Here is a 25,200-nt window from a genome sequence, read left to right on the forward strand (position 1 = left end):
GGATGCCGGAATGAGACCCGCGGCAGGTGGGCGCAGAGTCCAGTCCAATAAAATGCTAAATGTTCATCTTTGGAGCCCGGCTTTAAACATATCTCGTATGTGTGGCGGTTACGCTCGTTACGAGCCAACTGCGCTTTTCTAAAAGATTATTTACTCTAACGAGCCGTTCCATAAATCCCTCTGAAGAGCTATAATCCGCGGCTCTTCCATTTTATATACAGTAGACATAAACATTTATGACCTATGGGAAGAGGATTACCCCGGGGCTGAGCCGTGTGTTTGCAGCCAGTGTACACACTGCTGATCCGAGACATTAATAACTCGAGGAAGAGAGATAACTGACACTCACAAATTATCTATAAACTCCGCGTACTGTAAACGGGGGAAAATCCTTCGCTCCATCCGCCTCGTTTATCTCCCTCCCTTCTTAACCTCGTCTGCCGCTGGAGCAAAGCCGGGAGAGGAGCCGACCTTATCTCCAGAACCCTCCTTGAGCCGTGGCTCTGCTACGAAGCAGGATAACCATACTGTCAGGTACCTGCCCGCGGGAGACGCCGAGTCCCTCGGCGGGGACACAGACAGAAAAGACGTCCACCGGCACTTCCCGGCCGCGCAGGCGCAGATGCTAGACGGCCCGGCGGGTCACGTCCCGCACGGCGCAGTGACGTCATCACGCCGGCGCATGCGCAGTGGCACGTCCTCGGTCTATATAAAGCGCCGCAGGACGTCCATTCAGTGCTGGGTGATCTTCAGCCGGCACTGGAGGATCCTGCTGTGCTCTTAGGCCAGTTTCCATTGTCCCGTTTGCCTAGCCTTGCTCCTGCTCTTTCCCTGGTTTGATTTCTGTCTCCAGTGCCTTCCTATTACTTGATCCGGCTTGTCTCCAGACCCTTCTCTTATTAACCCTTTGGACTCTGCTGCCCGCACGTTGTTGATCCGGCTTGACTCCAGACCCTTCTCTGATTAACCCTTTGGACTCTTCTGCCCGCACGTTGTTGATCCGGCTTGACTCTTACTCTCCCTTTTGCTGAAACCTTCAAGCACGACGGCTATTCTGCCAGGTCACCAAGTAGACCTCGTGACCTCAAGATCCGCATCCGGCACTCGTGCATCCCCTGCCTGAACCTACTGTTCTCAACCCCAGTGGTCATCAGACGGGGTTGCAAGGGAGGTCCTCCTCGTCACTTCGGGCTCACACCACGATCCTAACACATACAGGTTATGGCGGGGCTCAAAGTTTCAGGTCCTGCGCTGCTAGCCAGGCCTTCAAACTTACTCGCCACCAGTTACCCTGCCCTGGAATGATAGAACACCGGGACAGGAAGGGGGCGTAACACTCTGGGCTTCAAGGGGTTAATAAGCGGGAAGGCCCCCTGCATGGTCCTGTACAGTTCCGGAAATGGCTGACATGCTTAGATTTAGCTCTAATAACAGCCTAATGACACGGACAGAACCAGCCCAGCACACCTGCTACGTCCCACCACAGCCACCCGGCGCTGTACCGCCTCCACTACTCATCTACTTCATCGATCACAAAGAGCGCAGGACCAAACAGCCAATCACCGCCCGCCTTTTATAAGATGGCCGAGTCAGCGTCGTGAGTGAATGGTGCGGGGGGAAAAGGAGTGTTCTGATTGGCGACTGGAGTGAAAGGGAAAGCTATGATTGGCTACGGGAGTAGCTCTGGTGTGCGTGGTGTGGGACCTAAATACGGAAGTGGTTATGAGCGCTGCCATGGAAACCATTGGAGAGAATTCAGCATGGTGAGTTCATTCGAACAACGGACCTTAGTAAAGATGGCTGCCGTCATGCGGCCATCTTTAACATGGGAAGGTGCACGGCTGTGAGAGGCAGCATACGGGTAAGCCATCTGGGATCCCTCCAGGTGCTGGGTACTCGGTCCATGACCGAATGCTTGACTCAATGGCTTCATTTCCACTCGCCCCCACGCAATTTTCACTCGCAAATTGCAAGGGGGTGAGAGGAAATTTTGAGCCCTGGGCTATGATGAGAAGGGACTACATGAATCAAAGAGCTCTCCAACCAGAGCACGGTAAACCCTTCATAGGACAGAAGATATTCACATGTTTCATGTCTCAGGCCATGTAAATCGTTCCTTTACACCCCATCACCCAGATGGCCACCCAGAACCGCTGGTGTATAGTGCTTATAAAGCCTAATGTTATAGAGCCATTTATTCCAAACTGTATACAGCTGTTTCAGGCTATTTGGCCATCATCAGTGCAGTGTGTGGAAACCACGGCGTCTATGGAGAAGGACAAAGAACCCAACAAGACAGTATAACCAAAGTCCCATTAAGGAAGCCAGGCGGCGTGTAAGGACTCGCCACCCGGCTTCCCTATTAGCAAAGGAAGCCGTCTCCATGCTCCCTCATCACCAGGTGACGAGGAAGCATGGGGTTGGCTTTCTGGCCAATCAGGAATCCGTGCGCCGTGTAATGAGTCCTTGCCCGGCTTTCTGATTGGTCGAGAAGCTGGCCAATCGTGAAGCCAGGCAACGAGTCATTACATGGCGCCCGGCTTCCTGATTGACCGGGAAGCTGGTTCCATGGACGAGAGAGCATGAAGCTGGGCTTCTGGCCAATCAGAAAGCCGGAGGGGCGGGTAATGACTCGCCGTCTGGCTTTCTGGTTGGCCAGCTTACTGACCAATCAGGAAGCTAGGCGGCGAGCCATTACACGCTGCCTTGCTTTCTGATTGGCCGGGAAGCTGGGCAAAGAGTCATTACATGGCGCCCGGCTTCCTGATTGGCGTGGAAGCCGGCTCCATTGACGAGGGAGCATGAAGCAGGCTTCCTGGTCAATCAGAAAGCCGGGGGGGGGGAGGTAATGACTCGCCCTTCGGTTTCCTGATTGGTGTATTGGTCAGGAAGCTGGCCAATCAGGAAGCTAGGCGGCGGGTCATTACAACTGCCCGGCTTCCTGATTGGCTGGTAAGCCGGCTCCAGTGATGAGGGAGCATGGATCCGGCTTCCCGGCCAATCAGGAAGCCGTGCAGCGTGTAATGACTAGCTGCCCGGCTTCCTGATACCGGAAGCTTAGGTTTTCGGGCTAGGCATCGGAGCATTTGGGAGAGTCCGAGAACTCACCAAAATAGTCGACATCGGTACCGATTCTAGTATCCTAGTCCTCGTGAGAAGGCATTAAAGGTATCAAACAAAAATATTTCTGTTGTATGTTGTGACACGTCAGGAATGTATTCACACACCGCTTGTAAAGTTACTGGAAGGTCCAATGTAAATCCGGTCACAATCGGGACTTTTCTTCTGAATCGGGTCGGATGTGAATCTTATTTTTGATGTATCGTCACTCTTAAAAATGTCGCCTGTGTTTCAGATTCTGTTGAAGCTGAAGAACATTGCGCTGGATGCCGAGTGCGAGCTGGAGCGCCAGGACGAAGCGCTCGATGAGATCACGTCTTCCGTGGACAACTCGGTTTTCAGCATCAACCAACAGACTCGCAGGATGAGAAAGCTGCTGTAGAGTCTGAGCGGCATGAGAACTCGCAATACAGACTGGAAGGAAAGGATTGTCTGTATGGCCTGCTGCAACCTACCACAACCAGGCGTCCTATCCTCAACGTAGCTTATAAAGGGCGCTATGGTGGGCTCGGCGGGGGCCACTTCTCCTTTCTTGCAGTTTTTTGGGAGCCCTTCCATTTCCATAAGCTGTTTGCAAATGATAGCATGACACTACCAATGTTTACACGCACAGATAATGCAAAACTCCCCCCTCTTACGTATACAGTGTGGCAGGATGGTGGGAGTGATCAATGCTTGCCGCCACGCTATGAACATTTCTGTAATTGCTTTACAGTTATCGTATTCATTTACTTTCCGTTCTGTGCCGTTTTCATGTGCAAATCTGGAGCACTTCATGGTGCCTAAAAATATGTTGGATAACAAAACCAGAACTGACCTTTAAGATTATTATTATACAGTATTTATATAGCGCCAACCAGTGGCAGAACTACCAGGGTCGCAGAGGTCGCGGCCGCTACCGGGCCCTGGAGTTCCTCCACTTGGAGGGGGCCCAGGACAGGAGGAAGGGGCCCCTGGTGACCGCTGATTACCAGGATATTTATTATCCCGGTAACCGCTAATGTCAGTCCCGGGACCTCTTCCTCCTGTCCTGGGCCCTACATGCTTCACGCTGCTCACCTTGTTCCGGGCGCAGCGTGAAGCATCATCCAGCCGGGCAGCAGCCAATGAGTGGGAGCGGTGTAATCCCTGCCCCCTCATCACACAGAACTGCTGCCCGGTGCCGAATAGAGCTGCTGCGGACACGAAGGGGGAGACAGGGAGCTGGAAGCATGAAGGAAGGTGACACGGGGTCCGGGAGCGGAAAGCTGGGGACATGAAGGGGGAGATAATGGGGAGCTGGGGACATGAAGGGGGAGATAATGGGGAGCTGGGGACATGAAGGGGGAGATAATGGGGAGCTGGGGACATGAAGGGGGAGATAATGGTGAGCTGGGGACATGAAGGGGGAGATAATGGGGAGCTGAGGACATGAAAGAGGAGAGTGTTTTTTGTTTTTTTTCCTTGTCTAAATTTTGTTTAAAAATAAATAAATATATAATTTGTTTCTTCTTGGGCGGGGGGGGGCCTTCATGGATTCTTGCATCGGGGGCCTGAGGTCACTAGTTACGCCACTGGCGCCAACAGTTTGCGCAGCACTGTACAATATAAGGACAGGACATTACAATCACAATACAATTCAAGACAAGATGGTAAGGAGGGCCCGGCCCCTGAGGGCTTACAATCTAAGAGGGAGGGGCCAGTGATACATGAGGAGGGAGCTGTGTGCGGGATGAGTTGTCTGAGAATGTGATGGTTGAGTGGTTAGGTTGAGGTGGGATCGGCTTCCCTGAAGAGATGATGGGTGGATCTGTACTGATGCTGCACGGTCTTGTCCTGCCCATGTACGTCTTTACCTCTTGATGGACAGCATATGTCCCACTTATACTCATCATTGCCACGCTACCCTGATGCTCCTTCCTCCATCAGAGCCGAGCAGAACCCTGTGTAACCTCTGTATCAGAGGAGTCTGTAATATGGTTCAGTTCTGCAGCCTGCTTATCCCGCTGTACTGGAGATGTTTACAGTAGGGATGTCCCGATACCACTTTTTTAAGACCAAGAACAAGTACTGTCCCTTGTGTATTTGCCGATACCAATTACCGATACTTTTTCTTAAAGGGACATGTGACATTTATTTCTAAAACAACACAGACTGATGATTTTAGAGCAGTTTCTCACCGGGGCTAAATACAGACGTCAACAGAACTGAATACATGTCCCCAAAGCCGAACATATGTCCCTAAGCACGAATAGTATTCTGCTTTGGGGACATGTATTCTGCTTTGGGAACATGTGTTCTGCGAATACATGTCCCCAATGCAGAATTCCTCTCACCAGGCTGCGTGTCGATCTCACCGGGCGTCGTGGACATCTGCAGTGGCTCTGCGGGCACACCACCTCACCGGCGATGTCGGGACCTGGCCTCCCCCACGTCCAGACCAGCGATGGTGCCATGTCCAGTCCGGCCGCACCGGCCCAGTCCTCCCCGTCAGTGTGCGGCAGGAACCCCCAGCTTCTAGCCCTGGGGCAGTAGTTCCGTCCCCGGGGCTGTCCATGGATGTGCCTGCGCCTGGAAGGAGGAGGAGGAGATAAAGAACCGGACAGGCACTGCCATGGACAGCTATGTGCAGGTCCCCAGCAGGCTGCTGAGGTCCCCACAAGCGCGGGAACTCAGACGGCCGCTGCTGTTTGAAAATTTAAAGGGCCGGTATCCAGGATATTTCCATATCACCGCTGCCCTTGTCGGAGGACCTCTCTCATGTATCATACATACAATATGTGCAATTCCGTGAGAACGTGTTTTTATTTATATATATATATTGTCAGGAAGTGCCCATGTCTGTAAATGTTGCTTTATTATTTGATTTGATTTATTGTACATTATTTGCATCTTATAAACCATACAATCACGTTTCCATTGTTGGACTCTTCTTTTTACATAGTTGGCGTTAAGACTCCGAACCTTTGACCAAGGAACATTTCATTTGGTGTGCCGGTCTTCAGATCTAGATAGGCAGAGCCGGCTGTCATTCACGCAGCTGGGTGGATCCAGACAGTATTGTCGGGATCCGTCCCGGCTGCGGCGCTCTCAGTATATGGCGGGCAATAGCCTGCAATATACTGAGCTTTGGGTCACGGGAGGGGGTTAGTATGTGTCCTCCTTTGACCCTAAAGAGAACTAGGGGGAAAAACACATATCCCGTAGTTCTCTTTTAAGCCACTGGCCCATAGGAATGAAGGGTACCATGCACTGTCACTGCACTTGTATAAATGGGGCATAAAGTTTATCATAACCTTGCAACTTCCATGTCACTGAAAGCTCTTAGTATACCGGCGGGGGCTGTCTGTACCCATCCGAGCATGCAGTTTGAAGGAATGCTTTTGTGCCCGGAGTTCAGCTTTAAAGTAGATATAAACCCAATCACTAAAATCTCATAGAAGAAATAATCCCTGGCCATCCTGCCATAAAGGTCTTTGATCGGGCACTTCCTTTTATAGGGTGACAACGATCTGTCACCCTGTCTACCATTTGTAGACACTTGATATGTAAACAGTGCTTATCAGATCCTGCTTAAAAAATAAATAATACACACAGGGGCGTCCCGAGGCTGGGTGACACCCGGAGCAGTTACCGGGTGTCACCCCACACTGTGACGCCACTGAACACACATGAGTTATGTCATTTCACAGCCTGGGGGTTCTTTCTGACCCAAGGACGGCACCTTCTCAGAGCTCCGTCACATCATTTTGCCGAGTTCTGATGGAATGGAGCGTTCTCTTGGAATGTGGGAGTTTTGGCGGTTGGTAAAGCGCTGAATGAGGTTACAGTAAAGAGATCCCTTGGCCCAAACACCGACCGCCACTTCCCACAACCCCCTTATCTCTCTCTGACATCACAGCTACAAGAAGCCGCCACAAGCAAATGAACAACATGCACAACGGATGGAAAACATTCGAGACTCGGCCATGGCGGCGGATGGAGGAGGAGGATCGGCATCACTAGGCTTACACTGAAACATGGAGGCCGGAATTACATTAAAGGAAAACTCTATTTCCCAAATGTTCTTCTTACACTTCTGAGAGTCACTTGACTGACAGCTTTTGGTCTAATAATAATAATACTGCCATGAAATAATATTGGCAGGAAAATGGTATCTGTTCAATCAGTATATAAAATAACATGGGCTGTACACACAGGGAGGGGTACACAATGGGAGAGTGGTACTCAATCGGAGGGTGGTACCCAATGGGAGTACTGTACACTATGGGAGGGTGGTACACTATGGGAGTACTGTACACAATGGGAGAGTGGTACCCAATGGGAGTACTGTACACTATGGGAGGGTGGTACACTACGGGAGGGTGGTACCCAATGGGAGGACTGTACACAATGGGAGGGTGGTACCCAATGGGAGGACTGTACAGTATGGGAGGGTGGTACACTATGGGAGGGTGGTGCTCAATGGGAGTACTGTACACTATGGGAGGGTGATACACTATGGGATGGTGGTACCCAATGGGAGTACTGTACACAATGGTAGAGTGGTACCCAATGGGAGTACTGTACACTATGGGAGGGTGGTACACTATGGGAGGGTGGTACCCAATGGGAGGACTGTACACTATGGGCGGGTGATACCCAATGGGAGGACTGTACACTATGGGCGGGTGATACCCAATGGGAGGACTGTACACTATGGGAGGGTGGTACTCAATGGGAGGACTGTACACTATGGGAGGGTGGTACTCAATGGGAGTACTGTATACTATGGGAGGGTGGTACACTATGGGAGGGTGGAACCCAATGGGAGGACTGTACACTATGGGCGGGTGATACCCAATGGGAGTATTGTACACTATGGGCGGGTGGTTCTCAATGGGAGTACTGTACACACAGGGAGGGCGGTACACAATAGGTGTACTGTACACTATGAGCGGGTGGTATCTATTGGAAGGGCTGTGCATAATGGGAGAGTGGTACCCAATGGGAGTACTGTACACTTTGGGCCAATGGTACTCAGTGGGAGGACTGTGGGAGGACTGTACACATTGGGAGGAAGGTAAAAACTAGGAGGGCTGTACACACTGAGAGGGCAGTTCACAGTGGTAGGGCTGTACACACTGGGAGGAAGGTACACACTGGGAGGGTTGTGCACAGTGGTAAGGCCGGACACACTGGGAGGGCCGGACACACTGGGAGGAAGGTACACACTGGGAGGGTTGTGCACAGTGGTAAGGCCGGACACACTGGGAGGGCCGGACACACTGGGAGGAAGGTACACAGTCACAGTGGCTGCCTTCAGTGATCTTTTCCAAATGCCGTTTGCCTGGCTCTCTCTGACTTCAGTTCTTTCTGTCCCAGCAAGTGAACAGTGCAGTGACTGAAGCCAGGGGATGACCATATCAGGCCAATAGCTCCCTCATGACAGGCGTCCGTTCTTGTACAGTAGAACATACGACGTCTCCGCACTGTGTTTTCAGAGGAACGTTCTAACTCTCCGTCCACCTGAGGAGAACCCGCGACTTTCCATCCCTGACCTTCCAACCGCAACGGCGGCTGATGGATGGGCCGGTGCCGGGAAAAGTTCTGTTGGGTTTCGTGTTTTGGTGTTTTATAAAGGAAATGAAATTCTTCCATTGTATCAGGTTCCCTCCAGAAAGACGAGGCGGCAGGGAGAGTAAATCCAGCCCTGGAATTCCTTTCATTTTCTAGAGATTTCCACCCACTTCCTCTTGTGCTTCCAGCACAGGAAGTGGAGAGGAAAACTTCCTAGTGGGCACAGACAGAAAAAAATAACCTGATAGGGGTTGTCACTGGACTGCGTGTACACATAACGAGGTTGCTCAGAGGCTGCAGGAGATCAGCAGCAAGAATGGTGCAAACAAGTATATCTGTTAAAAAAATGGAGTCCATTGACAGACACAGGAAGTACTTAAAGGAGAACTATGAGGTGAGTGATTTTCACTCACCTCATAGTTCTAGCCGACCTGTGACAATGAGACTGTCACAGGTCGGCTCAGTAGATCGGGAGGTGAGTGAACACATACCGGCGCTCGCTCACTTCTCGATCATCTCCCTGCAGAGAGCCGTGACTGTCACTCACGGCTCCCTGCAGGGATTCCCCCCCTCCCTGCTCCAATCCTCTAGTGCTGACTGGAGGAACGGACGGGGGAGGGGGCGGGTACAGCTGGCTCTGCCTCTAGATAGGCAGAGCCGGCTGTCACTCACGCAGCTGGGCGGATCTCCACAGTAATGTCGGGATCCGTTCCGGCTCCCTATATACTGAGCCTAGGGTGACGGGAGGACGCTAGTTTGTGTCCTCCCGTTACCCTGAGGAGAACTATGGGGAAAAACACTGACCCCATAGTTCTCCTTTATAAAAATGGAGTCCATTGACAGGCACAGGAAGTATTTGACCTTCCAGTCTTACTGCCGCCTGCAGGAGAATAGAACACTTGCGAGCAAAGAAACTGTAGGCCGCTCCTACTGTCAGCATGTCTTAGTTTTTATAGCAAAACACTTCCTGGCTGAGTTGCTGTTGTTCCCAGTTGCTTCCACTTTGTTATAATCCCAGTAACAGGTGACCGCGGAATATTTAGTAGAAGGAAATGTCACGGATGCACAGGTGACAACCTATCACGGCACCGCGCTTGTAGTCACTGGGTAGGGTTGCCACCTGTCCAGGTTTCACCCGGACAGTTCGGGTTTTGAATGCTGTGTCCGGGTTTCATGGCACCAGAAACCCGGACACAAGATGTCAGGCAGGCAGGGGCAACCAAAATTAAGTTCTCCCGTTCTCCCCTTCAGTCTTCTATCTGACCTCCATCCTCCCCTCCAGTCTTGCACAGTTGTACCGGCTCCTCTTCCTCGGATGTCACTGCACACTGGGAGCTCCTCACGATGGTCACAATCTGATGACAGGTCCTCTTTGAGTTGATGGGATAGGAGGTCGCCCGGCGCTGGTCGTGGCGTGCGGTGGCAGGCGGAGGAGAGCGCGGTGGAATGCGGGCTGTGACGGTGATCCTGCGCAGCGGTTGGCCGGGGGACGTCTGTTGTTTTGATGAATGTATCTAGGGACACCCCGGATTATGTGCAATGCGGCGTCCCCCTTCAGGCCGGTCATGTGACCTGCGGCGTCCCCCTTCAGGCCGGTCATGTGACCTGCGGCGTCCCCCTTCAGGCCGGTCATGTGACCTGCGGCGTCCCCCTTCAGGCCGGTCATGTGACCTGCGGCGTCCCCCTTCAGGCCGGTCATGTGACCTGCGGCGTCCCCCTTCAGGCCGGTCATGTGACCTGCGGCGTCCCCCTTCAGGCCGGTCATGTGACCTGCGGCGTCCCCCTTCAGGCCGGTCATGTGACCTGCGGCGTCCCCCTTCAGGCCGGTCATGTGACCTGCGGCGTCCCCCTTCAGGCCGGTCATGTGACCTGCGGCGTCCCCCTTCAGGCCGGTCATGTGACCTGCGGCGTCCCCCTTCAGGCCGGTCATGTGACCTGCGGCGTCCCCCTTCAGGCCGGTCATGTGACCTGCGGCGTCCCCCTTCAGGCCGGTCATGTGACCTGCGGCGTCCCCCCTCACCTCTGGTGCTGGATGGTGCAGAGAGGTGATTCTGTATCATTGCAGTGTGAATAAAGGGCGCTGTGGTGATGGCTCCACCCAAGGGGGCGGGCCCGTGACGCCCTTCACTTACACCGTGCCCCCGGTCTTCCAGGGCGTCGTGTCACCTGCGTCCTCCCCCCTCTCCCCTCTGGATGGTCCTTCATGGTGCAGCGAGGTGATGACGTCTGTATCATTGCAGTGCGAAGAAAGGGCCACCCCCCGGGGGGAGGGTCCCTGACGCTCTTCACTTACACCGTGCCCTCGGTCCTCCAGGGCGTCATCTAATACAGAAGACCGAGGACACCTTGTGACGAAAAGGAAGTACTGCAGCCTGAGCTGAATTTTTTTTTCTTGAGCACCTGCTGGGGGGTTATCACAGCACTCCCCCCTGGCAATGCCTTCATCAAGTTTTCCTTCCAAAAGGAGAGTGCCATCTTTGTTCAGGCATCGCCCAGGGTCACCGATGTCTGCGCAGTTCATGGCTGTGATTACAAATGTCTGACACAGATCAGCCCCTGCTGTTCAGGCATCATCCAGGGTCACCACCTGCTTTCTCGGAAGTGACACAGGTCATGTAAATCCCGGTGTCTGGCTGTGTTCACAAATGTCTGACACAGATCAGCCCCTGCTGCTGCAGGATCTCACCTTGTGTCTCGTTACAAAGTTGCATTCCGATCAATGCCGCCCGGTGTGCGGTGAATGTGCGCTGGCCCCTTTGTTCCCGTCACCCCGTGTAATGAATGAGGGGGAATGTTTTCACCCCGCAAAGCACAGAAGACTCTCTTGTATCCTTCTCGTTGTATTATCAGACACTTTGTTACTATTGGACAATGTCAGCCCCCCGGCGGTGCTCCCGGCCTCACCCCCCCCGCCCGCGTCCGCCGTCTCACATGTCTGGCAGGCGGCAGCTGGGTGGTTTGGACGGGAGGGGGCGGCCTGGAACGGGGGACCGGACACCGACGTGCGAGCTGATTGGCCTTTTCCGCCTCGTGAAGCTGAAGGAAGCCGAGGACTTGGTTTTCCTGTAAGACAATTAGCGGCGGCGGCCAGAGTGAAGCCCGATGATCGGCGGCGCGGCCTCGGTGTTCATCAAGACTCATTCAAGAGGACCTGTCATCGCATGCTTCAGCGTGATAAGTAATGTGCAACAATGTAACACTTCCAGGTATTTGTTATCACAGCGCTCCCCCGGACAATGCCCTCATTTGCTTTCCTGTCCAGAAGGACGGTGCCATCTTTATTCAGGCATCATGCGGGGTCACCATCTACTTGCTGCACTGGCTCAAAGATAACACAATTTACAATGTTGCAGTCTGATCTCTGGGGTAGGGGAGACTGAGCACATGCTTCCTCCTGCCTGCAGCAGATTGATCACTGGGGGAGGGGAGACTGAGCACATGCTTCCTCTTGCCTGCAGCAGACTGATCACTGGGGGAAGGGGAGACTGAGCACATGCTTCCTCCTGCCTGCAGCAGTCTGATCACTGGGGGAGGGGAGACTTAGGAAATGCTTACTCTTGCCTGCAGCAGACTGATCACTGGGGGAGGGGAGACTGAGGAAATGCTTCCTCCTGCCTGCAGCAGACTGATCACTGGGGGAGGGGAGACTGAGGAAATGCTTCCTCCTGCCTGCAGCAGACTGATCACTGGGGGAGGGGAGACTGAGGAAATGCTTCCTCCTGCCTGCAGCAGACTGATCACTGGGGGAGGGGAGACTGAGGAAATGCTTCCTCCTGCCTGCAGCAGACTGATCACTGGGGGAGGGGAGACTGAGGAAATGCTTCCTCCTGCCTGCAGCAGACTGATCACTGGGGGAGGGGAGACTGAGGAAATGCTTCCTCCTGCCTGCAGCAGACTGATCACTGGGGGAGGGGAGACTGAGGAAATGCTTCCTCCTGCCTGCAGCAGACTGATCACTGGGGGAGGGGAGACTGAGGAAATGCTTCCTCCTGCCTGCAGCAGACTGATCACTGGGGGAGGGGAGACTGAGGAAATGCTTCCTCCTGCCTGCAGCAGACTGATCACTGGGGGAGGGGAGACTGAGGAAATGCTTCCTCCTGCCTGCAGCAGACTGATCACTGGGGGAGGGGAGACTGAGGAAATGCTTCCTCCTGCCTGCAGCAGACTGATCACTGGGGGAGGGGAGACTGAGGAAATGCTTCCTCCTGCCTGCAGCAGACTGATCACTGGGGGAGGGGAGACTGAGGAAATGCTTCCTCCTGCCTGCAGCAGACTGATCACTGGGGGAGGGGAGACTGAGGAAATGCTTCCTCCTGCCTGCAGCAGACTGATCACTGGGGGAGGGGAGACTGAGGAAATGCTTCCTCCTGCCTGCAGCAGACTGATCACTGGGGGAGGGGAGACTGAGGAAATGCTTCCTCCTGCCTGCAGCAGACTGATCACTGGGGGAGGGGAGACTGAGGAAATGCTTCCTCCTGCCTGCAGCAGACTGATCACTGGGGGAGGGGAGACTGAGGAAATGCTTCCTCCTGCCTGCAGCAGTCTGATCACTGGGGTAGGGGAGACTGAGCACATGCTTCCTCCTGCCTGCAGCAGATTGATCACTGGGGGAGGGGAGACTGAGGAAATGCTTCCTCCTGCCTGCAGCAGACTGATCACTGGGGGAGAAGAAACTTAGAATATGCTTCCTCCTGCCTGCAGCAGTCTGATCACTGGGGGAGGGGAGACTTAGAAACTTAGAATATGCTTCCTCCTGCCTGCAGCAGTCTGATCACTGGGGGAGAAGAAACTGAGGAAATGCTTCCTCTTGCCTGCAGCAGACTGATCACTGGGGGAGAAGAAACTGAGGAAATGCTTCCTCTTGCCTGCAGCAGACTGATCACTGGGGGAGAAGAAACTGAGGAAATGCTTCCTCTTGCCTGCAGCAGACTGATCACTGGGGGAGAAGAAACTGAGGAAATGCTTCCTCTTGCCTGCAGCAGACTGATCACTGGGGGAGAAGAAACTGAGGAAATGCTTCCTCTTGCCTGCAGCAGACTGATCACTGGGGGAGGGGAGACTGAGGAAATGCTTTCTCCTGCCTGCAGCAGAGTGATGACATCATCCGTACATAAAGTCACCGGACTGGAGGCCGAGGATGGTTCTTATTTATCAATGTGGCCACGTCAGGAATTTACTCATGGGGACTTTTCCAGTCACTGACAGGTCCTCTTCATCACCCCGCGGTGACTGTACGGCGCGGCGTCCTGACACGGGAACCATTGCTGAGGTCAGACACACAGATCAGGGACGGGTGTGACGGCGGCTCCCGGGGAACGGCTGCAGCGATTTCCTGGCGGGAGGAAGCGCACAAGCTGAGTAAATATTGGAGGGCGGAGCTCCCACGGTGACACGTTACATTGTTATCACACGGAGGGGGAGCGGTCTCCCATCAGACGCACAGATGTGGGACGCGTGACGCCGATCTGCGGGTGAACCCGCGTGTGTGTGTTTTGTAACCAGACAAGCGACGGTTGTAGAGCCGCACCCGTCCGGGATGAGCTCACACCGGGCGCTGCGCAGTATCATCTCCGCCGCGGGGCGTGACGGCGGCGGAGCGGTGTGTGTGTGCCGGAGATGGAAACCACGTGTAGGTAATACGGGAGGGGGGAGGGGACGTCAGTCACAAGTGAGGAGCAAACAGCTGCGGCAACACATCCCACCTGCCCGGCAATTAACCCCTTCACAGCCGGAGCCAGCCGTGATCCCACTGTAGCCTCGGCCGCCTCTGGACCACGGGGGATGCTGTGCGGTCTGTTCACAATACCCACTACAGCCCGTACAGCAGCCGAGCGGCGCGGCTGAGCCGCAGTGACGGGCGAAGCGCGGAGATCGTTTGGCAGAAGCCGACCGATCTCTCCACGCAAATGACAGCTGGGCGGAGCCAGCCGCGATCTCACTGTAGCTTCGGCTGATCCTTCGGCTCTCTTCGGCCGCCGGAGCCCTCCGGGTCGTTCGAATGGAAGGGCTGCTGTACGGGATGTTCACAATAGCCCATACGGCAGCCGGAGGCGTATGCTTCGTCTCGACTGAACCGAAGTGACACCCGGGGGGGCGAAGGGCCGGTCGTTCGCCCCACAAATGGCAACTGGGCGGAGACAGCGGTGATCTCACGGCTGGCTCCGCCCAGTAGTAATGACAGCTCAGCGTTCCCGAGTGACCTGGGGACGCTGATCTGTCATTAAACAATAACAACTGGGCGGAGCTGGCCATGACATCACGGCTCCGCCCAGTTGTTATTTATTGGCCGGGGACTTGCTAGAAGACTCTGGCAGGTGTCGGCCAAAAGGAAACAGTTGGGCGGAGCCAGCAGTGATGTCACCGCCAGCTCTGCCCAGTTGTTTATATTTTGCTTCTCTTTAAAGGAGAACTATGAGGGGGAGGGGCTTTTCACTCACCTCATAGTTCTAGCCGACCTGTGACAATGAGACTGTCACAGGTCGGCTCAGTAGATCGGGAGGTGAGCGAACACATACCGGCGTTCGCTCACCTCTCGATCCTGTCACGGCTCTCTGCCGTGACAGGGGGAGGGGCTGGATTCTCCCATCCCCTCTCCGATCTGCCAGCACTGACTGGCGGAACGGACGGGGGAGGGGGGCGGGTACAGCTGCCTCTGCCTCTAGATAGGCAGAGCCAGCTGTCACTAACGCAGCTGGGCGGATCCAGACATAATTGTCGGGATCCGCTCCGGCGTCTCAGTATACCGCGAGCTGTAGCTCCCTATATACTGAGCTTCGGGTGACGGGAGGACGCTAGTTTGTGACCTCCCGTTACCCTAAGGCGAACTATGGGGGAAAAGCCCTGACCCCAAAGTTCTCCTTTAAAGTAGATATAAACCCAAACTGGATATATTTCAGTATGAGAAAGCACTCCCATGTGGTTTTTTTTTTCCATCTCACCGCTGCTGTTCGCCTCATTCGGCTTACAGCCACTTCCCGTCTGCATACTGCACACTTGTCCGGCGTCGGCCGCACCTCGTTACTTTGCAGCAGCCTCCAGGTAGTGACAAAGATGGAAATTGCCTGAGCAACGTGTGTGCCGGCATTGCAGGAAAGCATGTGACAACACCGAAGCACAATTGGGAGACGGGGACAAAGTGTTGTCACCCTACAGCAGGAAGCGTCTGAACAAGAACCTTCCTGGCAGGATCGCCGGGGGGCTATTTTATGAAAAGCTACAGATTTAACAATAAATAAATATTAAAAACAAGGATTCTAAATGAGATTTTAGTGACGGAGTGGTGAACATACGAGGGGAGCGAAGTACGGAGATCTTCACGCGGTACCCCCGGATCCGGATGAACGGTTCACTGAAAACGGAGCGACTTGAAGAGTGACCTGCGGACCTCCTGCTGCAAGATGTTCTCCTCGGTCCGAGGTTGATGGAGACTCGGGTTGTTATTGGAGGAATTCGCGGGAACATTGACCTCGGCTCCCTCACAAGTGGCAGAGTTGGACGTAGGGAGCGGAGAAACCTCCGACGGCGGCGGGTGATGATGGATCGGTGTCAAATTCCTGACGTTGGAGTGAGTTTCCGTCAGATGCTGTTACCAGAAATTCCCTCCTGTGTGTTTTCGTGGGCTCCGGCTGTGCCGTGAGAGACGGCGGCCAGCGTCACCCCGGGCTGGACCAACACCGAAAATATTCATGGTTCTGGAGGACCGGTCATCGCCGGGTCTACGGGGAGGGAAATAAGGATCTGATCCCCCTGCAGATGACAGAGAAATGAAAGGTCCATCATTTCTATCATCGGTGTATCTTAAAGGAGAACTACGGGGTCGGGGCTTTTCCCCATAGTTCTCCTCAGGGTCACAAACTAGCGTCCTCCCGTCACCCAAAGCTCAGTACATAGGGAGCTGCAGCTCGCGGTATACTGAGACGCCGCAGCCGGAGCGGATCCCGACAATTGTGCCAGGATCCGCCACCATAGTTCTCCTTTAATCGATAGAGACCGAATATCAACCAAAATCCAGATAAGTCACATGACACAAATGTTATAAATGTAACATCTCTTCTTGCTCCCTCGTCACCTCATGATGAGGGAGCATATAGCCAGCTTCTCGGCCAATCAGGAAGCCGGGCGCTGCATCATTACACGGCGCCTGGCTTCCAGATTGGCCAGGAAGCCGGCTCCATCCTTTCTGGTCACCTAGCGACAAGAAGCATGGAGACGGCTTCCCTGCTAATTCAGGAAGCCGGGTGGCGAGTCTTTACACGCCGCCTGGCTTCCTAAATGGGAGTTTTGGTATCGGCGAGTACCCCCAAAAAGATACCGGCACTCGATACCGAAATACCGATACCGGTACATCCCTGGTTGGGTTGGTAGTGTCTGTTAGCTACATTTGGACAACATTGTCCTGTTTTTAATGGGGAAAATAGCGGTGTGTCATATTGTTACATGTTATTTCAAATGTTGGTAACCAATAAAGTAAATCTTCTGGTGGGACAACTCAAAGTGGCTCCTGCCATTATTTCTTCTTATTTGTATTCCATGCGATGTGCAGTGATGGCGCCTGCCCCAAAATGAAGGGAGAAGGTCCCAAGTTTTTGAAGTAAGACCCCTGGTTCCTCTTTTTCTTCTTATGTGTCTGGGCTTGCCACAATGTCCCGGGCACAGGGCCGGCCGGGGATTTCGGTCTTAGTCTACAGACACGCTGCTTTGTCCAACACTTGCATGTCTTTGAGCCAGTCATCTTTAATACAATGTATTTGGCCCCAGATGAGGGGCACTCAGCCGGCATCCGCACTGCACACCTACTTTCAAGGTCACTATAGACTAAGCCTCAGGATGGAACAAGGTGTTTCTCCGATTGACACGTCGCCAATAGGAGCGCCCGTGCCTCCTCGCCCCCTCTTCTCGGCCAATACAATGTAGAAGATGTTGTTGTTCTCATTGATCCATTGCGCCTGTGATTCGATGTCGAGTCTCTCAGAGTTTATGGCTGCACACATTGTTCTGCGTTACATCGATCTCCCTCAGCGGAAAATGAGGTGGAACGTGTTCGCATACCTCATCAGGGGCTGAAAATTCAATTCTTCCCAAAGTCTGCCTGGAGAAGGGAGTTTCATATTTGGACCGAAGTTCCTTTTTTTTTCAGGACAAGCGCAGAATCCAAATACATTGCATGTGGAAGGAATCATCAGCTTGTCCATACACCTCCATTCAGACACCAAACAGGGTTCTAACTAGTGATGAGCCGAACACCCCCGTGTTCGGTTCGTATTCGAACATTCGAACCGCCGAAATGTTCGAGTACAAACTCAGACTCAATGCAAGTGTATGGGGGTCGAATGTTCGACCCCCATACAGCTGCCGGTACATGTGGCTGCAGCGGCCTGTGTCCCTTCAAATCCCCGCCTGTGTTGGCGGAGGCAGCGGGGACACAGATCACTAATTAGTACTAGGGATGCACAGATACTTTTCGAAGTACCAGTGCCGATACTTGGCATTCTCATGAGAACTCCCAGCGGTTGCAGCCGGGACCGGGCTCTGGCGCTCCACCGCTGTCCTGAGATCATTAGTCTGTATTGTTTTAGAAAAACTGTCACATAACCAGGGCCGGATTTACTCTCTCTGCCGCCCCAAGGCCAGGTTTCTCAATGCGCCCCCCTAACTGCTCCGTGTGCTCCTTACACATGACAGCGGCCTTCTAACTTTAGAATTCTTCTCTAGTCTAGTCTTGGAGCTGGAAAAGTATCTGTACTTGTACTTGCACCAAGTACTGTACTTGGTATCGGTGCATCCCTAATTATTAGCAAACGATAATTAAAATGAGCAAGGGTTGTGGCTTACGGCAGAGGCACTGCTCCCCCTTCCAGTGTGGGGGGGGGGCCTTCCCTCAGAACATTGTTCTCTGTACAGCACTGTGGTATATGTCAGAGTTATATAAATGTATAATAATAGTGTGTGACTGTGGGGGGGACATTAGCGTGTAAGCTCCTCTGTACAGAGACTGATATGACTGTGGGGGAGGGGACATTAGAGAGTAAGCTCCTCTGTACAGAGACTGATATGACTGTGGGGGAGGGGACATTAGAGAGTAAGCTCCTCTGTACAGAGACTGATATGACTGTGGGGGAGGGGACATTAGAGAGTAAGCTCCTCTGTACAGAGACTGATATGACTGTGGGGGAGGGGACATTAGAGAGTAAGCTCCTCTGTACAGAGACTGATATGACTGTGGGGGAGGGGACATTAGAGAGTAAGCTCCTCTGTACAGAGACTGATATGACTGTGGGGGAGGGGACATTAGAGAGTAAGCTCCTCTGTACAGAGACTGATATGACTGTGGGGGAGGGGACATTAGAGAGTAAGCTCCTCTGTACAGAGACTGATATGACTGTGGGGGAGGGGACATTAGAGAGTAAGCTCCTCTGTACAGAGACTGATATGACTGTGGGGGAGGGGACATTAGAGAGTAAGCTCCTCTGTACAGAGACTGATATGACTGTGGGGGAGGGGACATTAGAGAGTAAGCTCCTCTGTACAGAGACTGATATGACTGTGGGGGAGGGGACATTAGAGAGTAAGCTCCTCTGTACAGAGACTGATATGACTGTGGGGGAGGGGACATTAGAGAGTAAGCTCCTCTGTACAGAGACTGATATGACTGTGGGGGAGGGGACATTAGAGAGTAAGCTCCTCTGTACAGAGACTGATATGACTGTGGGGGAGGGGACATTAGAGAGTAAGCTCCTCTGTACAGAGACTGATATGACTGTGGGGGAGGGGACATTAGAGAGTAAGCTCCTCTGTACAGAGACTGATATGACTGTGGGGGAGGGGACATTAGAGAGTAAGCTCCTCTGTACAGAGACTGATATGACTGTGGGGGAGGGGACATTAGAGAGTAAGCTCCTCTGTACAGAGACTGATATGACTGTGGGGGAGGGGACATTAGAGAGTAAGCTCCTCTGTACAGAGACTGATATGACTGTGGGGGAGGGGACATTAGAGAGTAAGCTCCTCTGTACAGAGACTGATATGACTGTGGGGGAGGGGACATTAGAGAGTAAGCTCCTCTGTACAGAGACTGATATGACTGTGGGGGAGGGGACATTAGAGAGTAAGCTCCTCTGTACAGAGACTGATATGACTGTGGGGGAGGGGACATTAGAGAGTAAGCTCCTCTGTACAGAGACTGATATGACTGTGGGGGAGGGGACATTAGAGAGTAAGCTCCTCTGTACAGAGACTGATATGACTGTGGGGGAGGGGACATTAGAGAGTAAGCTCCTCTGTACAGAGACTGATATGACTGTGGGGGAGGGGACATTAGAGAGTAAGCTCCTCTGTACAGAGACTGATATGACTGTGGGGGAGGGGACATTAGAGAGTAAGCTCCTCTGTACAGAGACTGATATGACTGTGGGGGAGGGGACATTAGAGAGTAAGCTCCTCTGTACAGAGACTGATATGACTGTGGGGGAGGGGACATTAGAGAGTAAGCTCCTCTGTACAGAGACTGATATGACTGTGGGGGAGGGGACATTAGAGAGTAAGCTCCTCTGTACAGAGACTGATATGACTGTGGGGGAGGGGACATTAGAGAGTAAGCTCCTCTGTACAGAGACTGATATGACTGTGGGGGAGGGGACATTAGAGAGTAAGCTCCTCTGTACAGAGACTGATATGACTGTGGGGGAGGGGACATTAGAGAGTAAGCTCCTCTGTACAGAGACTGATATGACTGTGGGGGAGGGGACATTAGAGAGTAAGCTCCTCTGTACAGAGACTGATATGACTGTGGGGGAGGGGACATTAGAGAGTAAGCTCCTCTGTACAGAGACTGATATGACTGTGGGGGAGGGGACATTAGAGTGTAAGCTTCTCTGTACAGAGACTGATGTGACTGATATTCTCTCATGTGATAGGCAATGAGGTCTTAAGCACTCAGGTATAATTGAAGTGACTGGCTCAGTGTTCTCTGTACAGCGCTGGGACATATGTCAGCACTATATAAATGTATAACAATAGTATGCTAAAAAACATGAATTCGGTAAAAGGGGGTTCTCCGCTCAGGGTGATATATTGTGCCAGCAGGACACTGGTGATTCACCCAACCATAACACCGGCACTCTTCCAAGAGACGTTTTATGGAAGATCTTCAGGAAACAATTAAAAGCCCAATTCCCCCGGCCGGCACACGCTGCTTCCTCTGACATCTGCAAAGCTAATTAAAAAAGAACTCTACCGAGTGATGTCTTTGTGTGAAATGGTAACACATAAAAAACAATGCCTGGGAGAAATGTGGAAGTTTTCATTGCTGAGCTTTCCTTCTGAATTGCCAGTTGCCTGCTTGTCATGCTGACCCATTGGCTTCGTAAACGTGGGAGAGACGTGGAATAGGCAGCCAGGTAAAAACTTCTGACTTTCCAAACCCGCAATACTTGTTCCAGGTGAGTGTCTCAGAGGAAGTACTAAAGCCAATCAGTTAAAAAAACAGTCGGATAACTAGCAATTTCAGATGGAGGTCAGCAATGGCAACATTGTTTATAAACATTGATCAGATGGAGATAGAGAGATACAAAGTAACATTGTTTATAAACATTGATCAGAGGGAGATAGAGAGATACAAAGTAACATTGTTTATAAACATTGATCAGAGGAGATAGAGAGATACAATGCAACATTGTTTATAAACATTGATCAGAGGGAGATAGAGAGATACAAAGTAACATTGTTTATAAACATTGATCAGATGGAGATAGAGAGATACAAAGTAACATTGTTTCTAAACATTGATCAGAGGGAGATAGAGAGATACAAAGTAACATTGTTTCTAAACACTGATCAGAGGGAGATAGAGAGATACAAAATAACATTGTTTCTAAACATTGATCAGAGGGAGATAGAGATACAAAGTAACATTGTTTATAAACATTGATCAGAGGGGGGATAGAGAGATACAAAGTAACATTGTTTATAAACATTGATCAGAGGGGGGATAGAGAGATACAAAGTAACATTGTTTATAAACATTGATCAGAGGGGGGATAGAGAGATACAAAGTAACATTGTTTATAAACATTGATCAGAGGGGGGATAGAGAGATACAAAGTAACATTGTTTATAAACATTGATCAGAGGGGGGATAGAGAGATACAAAGTAACATTGTTTATAAACATTGATCAGAGGGGGGATAGAGAGATACAAAGTAACATTGTTTATAAACATTGATCAGAGGGGGGATAGAGAGATACAAAGTAACATTGTTTATAAACATTGATCAGAGGGGGGATAGAGAGATACAAAGTAACATTGTTTATAAACATTGATCAGAGGGGGGATAGAGAGATACAAAGTAACATTGTTTATAAACATTGATCAGAGGGATTTACTAAATCATGGGCTGTCTCCCTGTGGGCACCTAGTTTACACCTCTCCCCCTAGATTCAATAGATTTCAAGAGGAAAGAGAGGTATAAGGGTTTGTGGAGGGGTGTAAATGACCATCCAAGAGAGATATACTTAAAATATCACAATTTGTTTTGTTTTAAATAATATTAAAAATGATACATTAATAGGTTCAAACAAAACCCTGCATGGGATATGTTTGTATATTCACTGATACAATATATAACTCTAAATATCCAAATATTTATACATAACATGATCTATTCACATACCGTATATACTCGAGTATAAGCCGACCCGAATATAAGCCGAGGTACCTAATTTTACCACAAAAAACTGGGAAAAAGTATTGACTCGAGTATAAGCCGAGGGTGGGAAATGAGGCAGCTAATGGTAAAAGAGGTATATTTTTTTGAAAAAGTAGTATTGTCCTTAACGTGGCTTAGCTTAATAGGCTCCGACGTGTTTCGCCACTGGCTTCATCAGGGGACCCACTGAAGATGGATCATGCAGGGTTGGTTTGCGGAGTAGGGGAGATGCCTGGAAAATCGAGAGGGTGGGTGCCGGGTGATCCCACCACCTCCCTTACGGTCTCCTTGGTTTTTCACACCTGGGACCTCAGGGTCATACAGAGAGAGACGGCATCAAGTCGCTCAGCCAGAATCACCAGGAGACGTTACCCAAAGTAAGATGTTGAGGCAGTAGAGCTGTATTTCTATTGGGTCTCCCTAATGTCGTGGATCTAGCTGTGTGCCTCCATGGCGATCTCTGGGTACAGCTGGCTCTGCCTCTAGATAGGCAGAGCCAGCTGTCAGTCATGCAGCTGGACTAGCTGTGATCTCCGCTGGGGGATCGCCATGGAGGCACACAGCTAGATCCATGACATTAGGGAGACCTAATGTGAATGCAGCCTGTCATTTAAAGTGTTTGTGTATATTCAGTGTTTCCCTCAAAGTCCCCTCTCCCCTCTGTACAGGCACTGCTATGACCCCCATGACAGTGCCCACCTTCCGATGCCCCTTGCTTGACAATAGCTTGCTTATTAGTCCTACAACTGCCCAGAATTGAATAATTGCCCCTCCTCCACCCTTTGGACTTTAATGGGTTTAACAAATCTCAAGCAACGTTTTAAAAAAAAACTGCTCGCAAATCAAAACCTTGGCCTCCCCGATCATCACTATCGACATTGTTGTACACACCCAGTTGGGACATGTTCTCTTTCAGGTGGTTTCGTCCAATCTTCCTGTCTGCATGACATTAGACATATAACATTTCACGGTTGTTTATACTGAAGGAAACCATATAAACTGTTACACTTTATACGTCTTTTCCTCCTTCTTATCTCTGCGTCCCGCAGAAACCATCCACGCCGATGCTAATCCTCCATAATTGTTCTTGGATCTTTGCGGGATTTCTCTGTCTCTCTCTCTCTCGAAAAAGCCGCACCTAAAATTCCGCTGCACATTCCCCCCCCCCCCTAAATTCTGCGCCGAAACAAAACCCATCTGCTCCTAATTATATTTATATGGATCTTAATTATGTTTTATTGCCAGTATACGAGCGAGGAATGGAAAAAAAAAAAAAGCGACTTGGGTATTGTGCGTTTGTGAGGCGTCCAAGGGTAGATTCGGTGCCGTCTTGTATAACAGAATCTCGGTGAGACACAATGTGTATGAATCATCCGATTGTTACTGGCGCGAGACACATAAAATGTACAGCTTCTCGCTGGTAGGATATGTTAAAGGGGAATGTTTTGTCTTTTCAGTGTTTTTACGTAAGCATGGATCATACTGAGCATGGCGCTCATGGAGCATGGATCATACTGAGCATGGCGCTCATGGATCATACTGAGCATGGAGCTCATGGATCATACTGAGCATGGAGCTCATGGATCATACTGAGCATGGCGCTCATGGAGCATGGATCATACTGAGCATGGCGCTCATGGATCATACTGAGCATGGAGCTCATGGATCATACTGAGCATGGCGCTCATGGAGCATGGATCATACTGAGCATGGCGCTCATGGATCATACTGAGCATGGTGCTCACGGAGCATGGATCATACTGAGCATGGCGCTCATGGATCATACTGAGCATGGCGCTCATGGATCATACTGAGCATGGAGCTCATGGATCATACTGAGCATGGCGCTCATGGAGCATGGATCATACTGAGCATGGCGCTCATGGATCATACTGAGCATGGCGCTCACGGAGCATGGATCATACTGAGCATGGCGCTCATGGATCATACTGAGCATGGCGCTCAAGGAGCATGGATCATACTGAGCATGGATCTCATGGAGCATGGATCATACTGAGCATGGCGCTCATGGATCATACTGAGCATGGCGCTAATGGAGCATGTATATATGTATATATGTACTACATATACATTACACACGTCCAGTACACTATAGCAATAGATTTACAGCCAGCCCTGTCCCAGCTTCCCTCACTCACAGTTTAACTCCGATCCCTGTTGCCTCACGTGGTGCCTCTTGTAGTCGGCGCTGGGCAGGATCACTGCATCGCATCTCGGTGCTCAGCTTGTGGGAGGCGCTCACAATTCTGTCCATATACAGTACACACGTCCCGCACACTGCAGTAATAGCGTTACAATTATTTCCTGCTAACATGAATGGGTTAAATCATGATCCATAGTACATAATAGTACATAACATGTAGTTGTACTACGGATCATTTAACCCATTCATGTGAGCAGGTGAGCATTGTAAATCTATTACTGCAGTGCATTCTGTATGTAGTACATATAGAATACACTGCAGCAATAGACATGTGCGATTCGTTTCGTTACGAATCGAAATTCGTACGAATTTTCCTGAAATTCCGAATTTCGGAGCATCCGAAATCCGAATGGCAGTTTCCGAATTATATCCGAAATACGAAATTCCGTTAACGGATTTCGGATCCGAATTTCTTTGAAACAGGAACTAATATTACCCCTGTAAATGAGGTTGAACAACATGACAAGATTTTTTTTTAATCCGAGATCCGGATCCGCTGCTGCTGAGAGTTGCATTACAATACACAGGCAGGAAATACGAAATTCCGTTGACGTATTTTCGTTCCGCTACGAACATTCATTATATTGAAGTTAAAAAGCAAAATACCTTTGTTAA

At 51.2% G+C, this 25,200-nt stretch overlaps 1 protein-coding gene across 1 annotated transcript in view; it reads left to right on the forward strand.

Moving 5' to 3' along the window:
* The window catches only part of SNAP47 (synaptosome associated protein 47), a 37,087-nt gene extending 33,521 nt beyond the window's left edge, over window positions 1-3,566 (forward strand). The window contains exon 4 of the mRNA XM_018570929.1: window positions 3,356-3,566. Coding sequence (XP_018426431.1) covers window positions 3,356-3,502 — 147 coding nt within the window. The 3' untranslated portion in view covers window positions 3,503-3,566. The remainder of the gene's footprint in view (window positions 1-3,355) is intronic.
* The last annotated feature ends 21,634 nt before the right edge of the window (window positions 3,567-25,200 follow it).

This window comes from Nanorana parkeri, unplaced genomic scaffold, assembly GCF_000935625.1.
Source record: "Nanorana parkeri isolate BGI_ZX_2015 unplaced genomic scaffold, ASM93562v1 scaffold1633, whole genome shotgun sequence".
In the NCBI taxonomy this organism is placed as follows: domain Eukaryota; kingdom Metazoa; phylum Chordata; class Amphibia; order Anura; family Dicroglossidae; genus Nanorana; species Nanorana parkeri.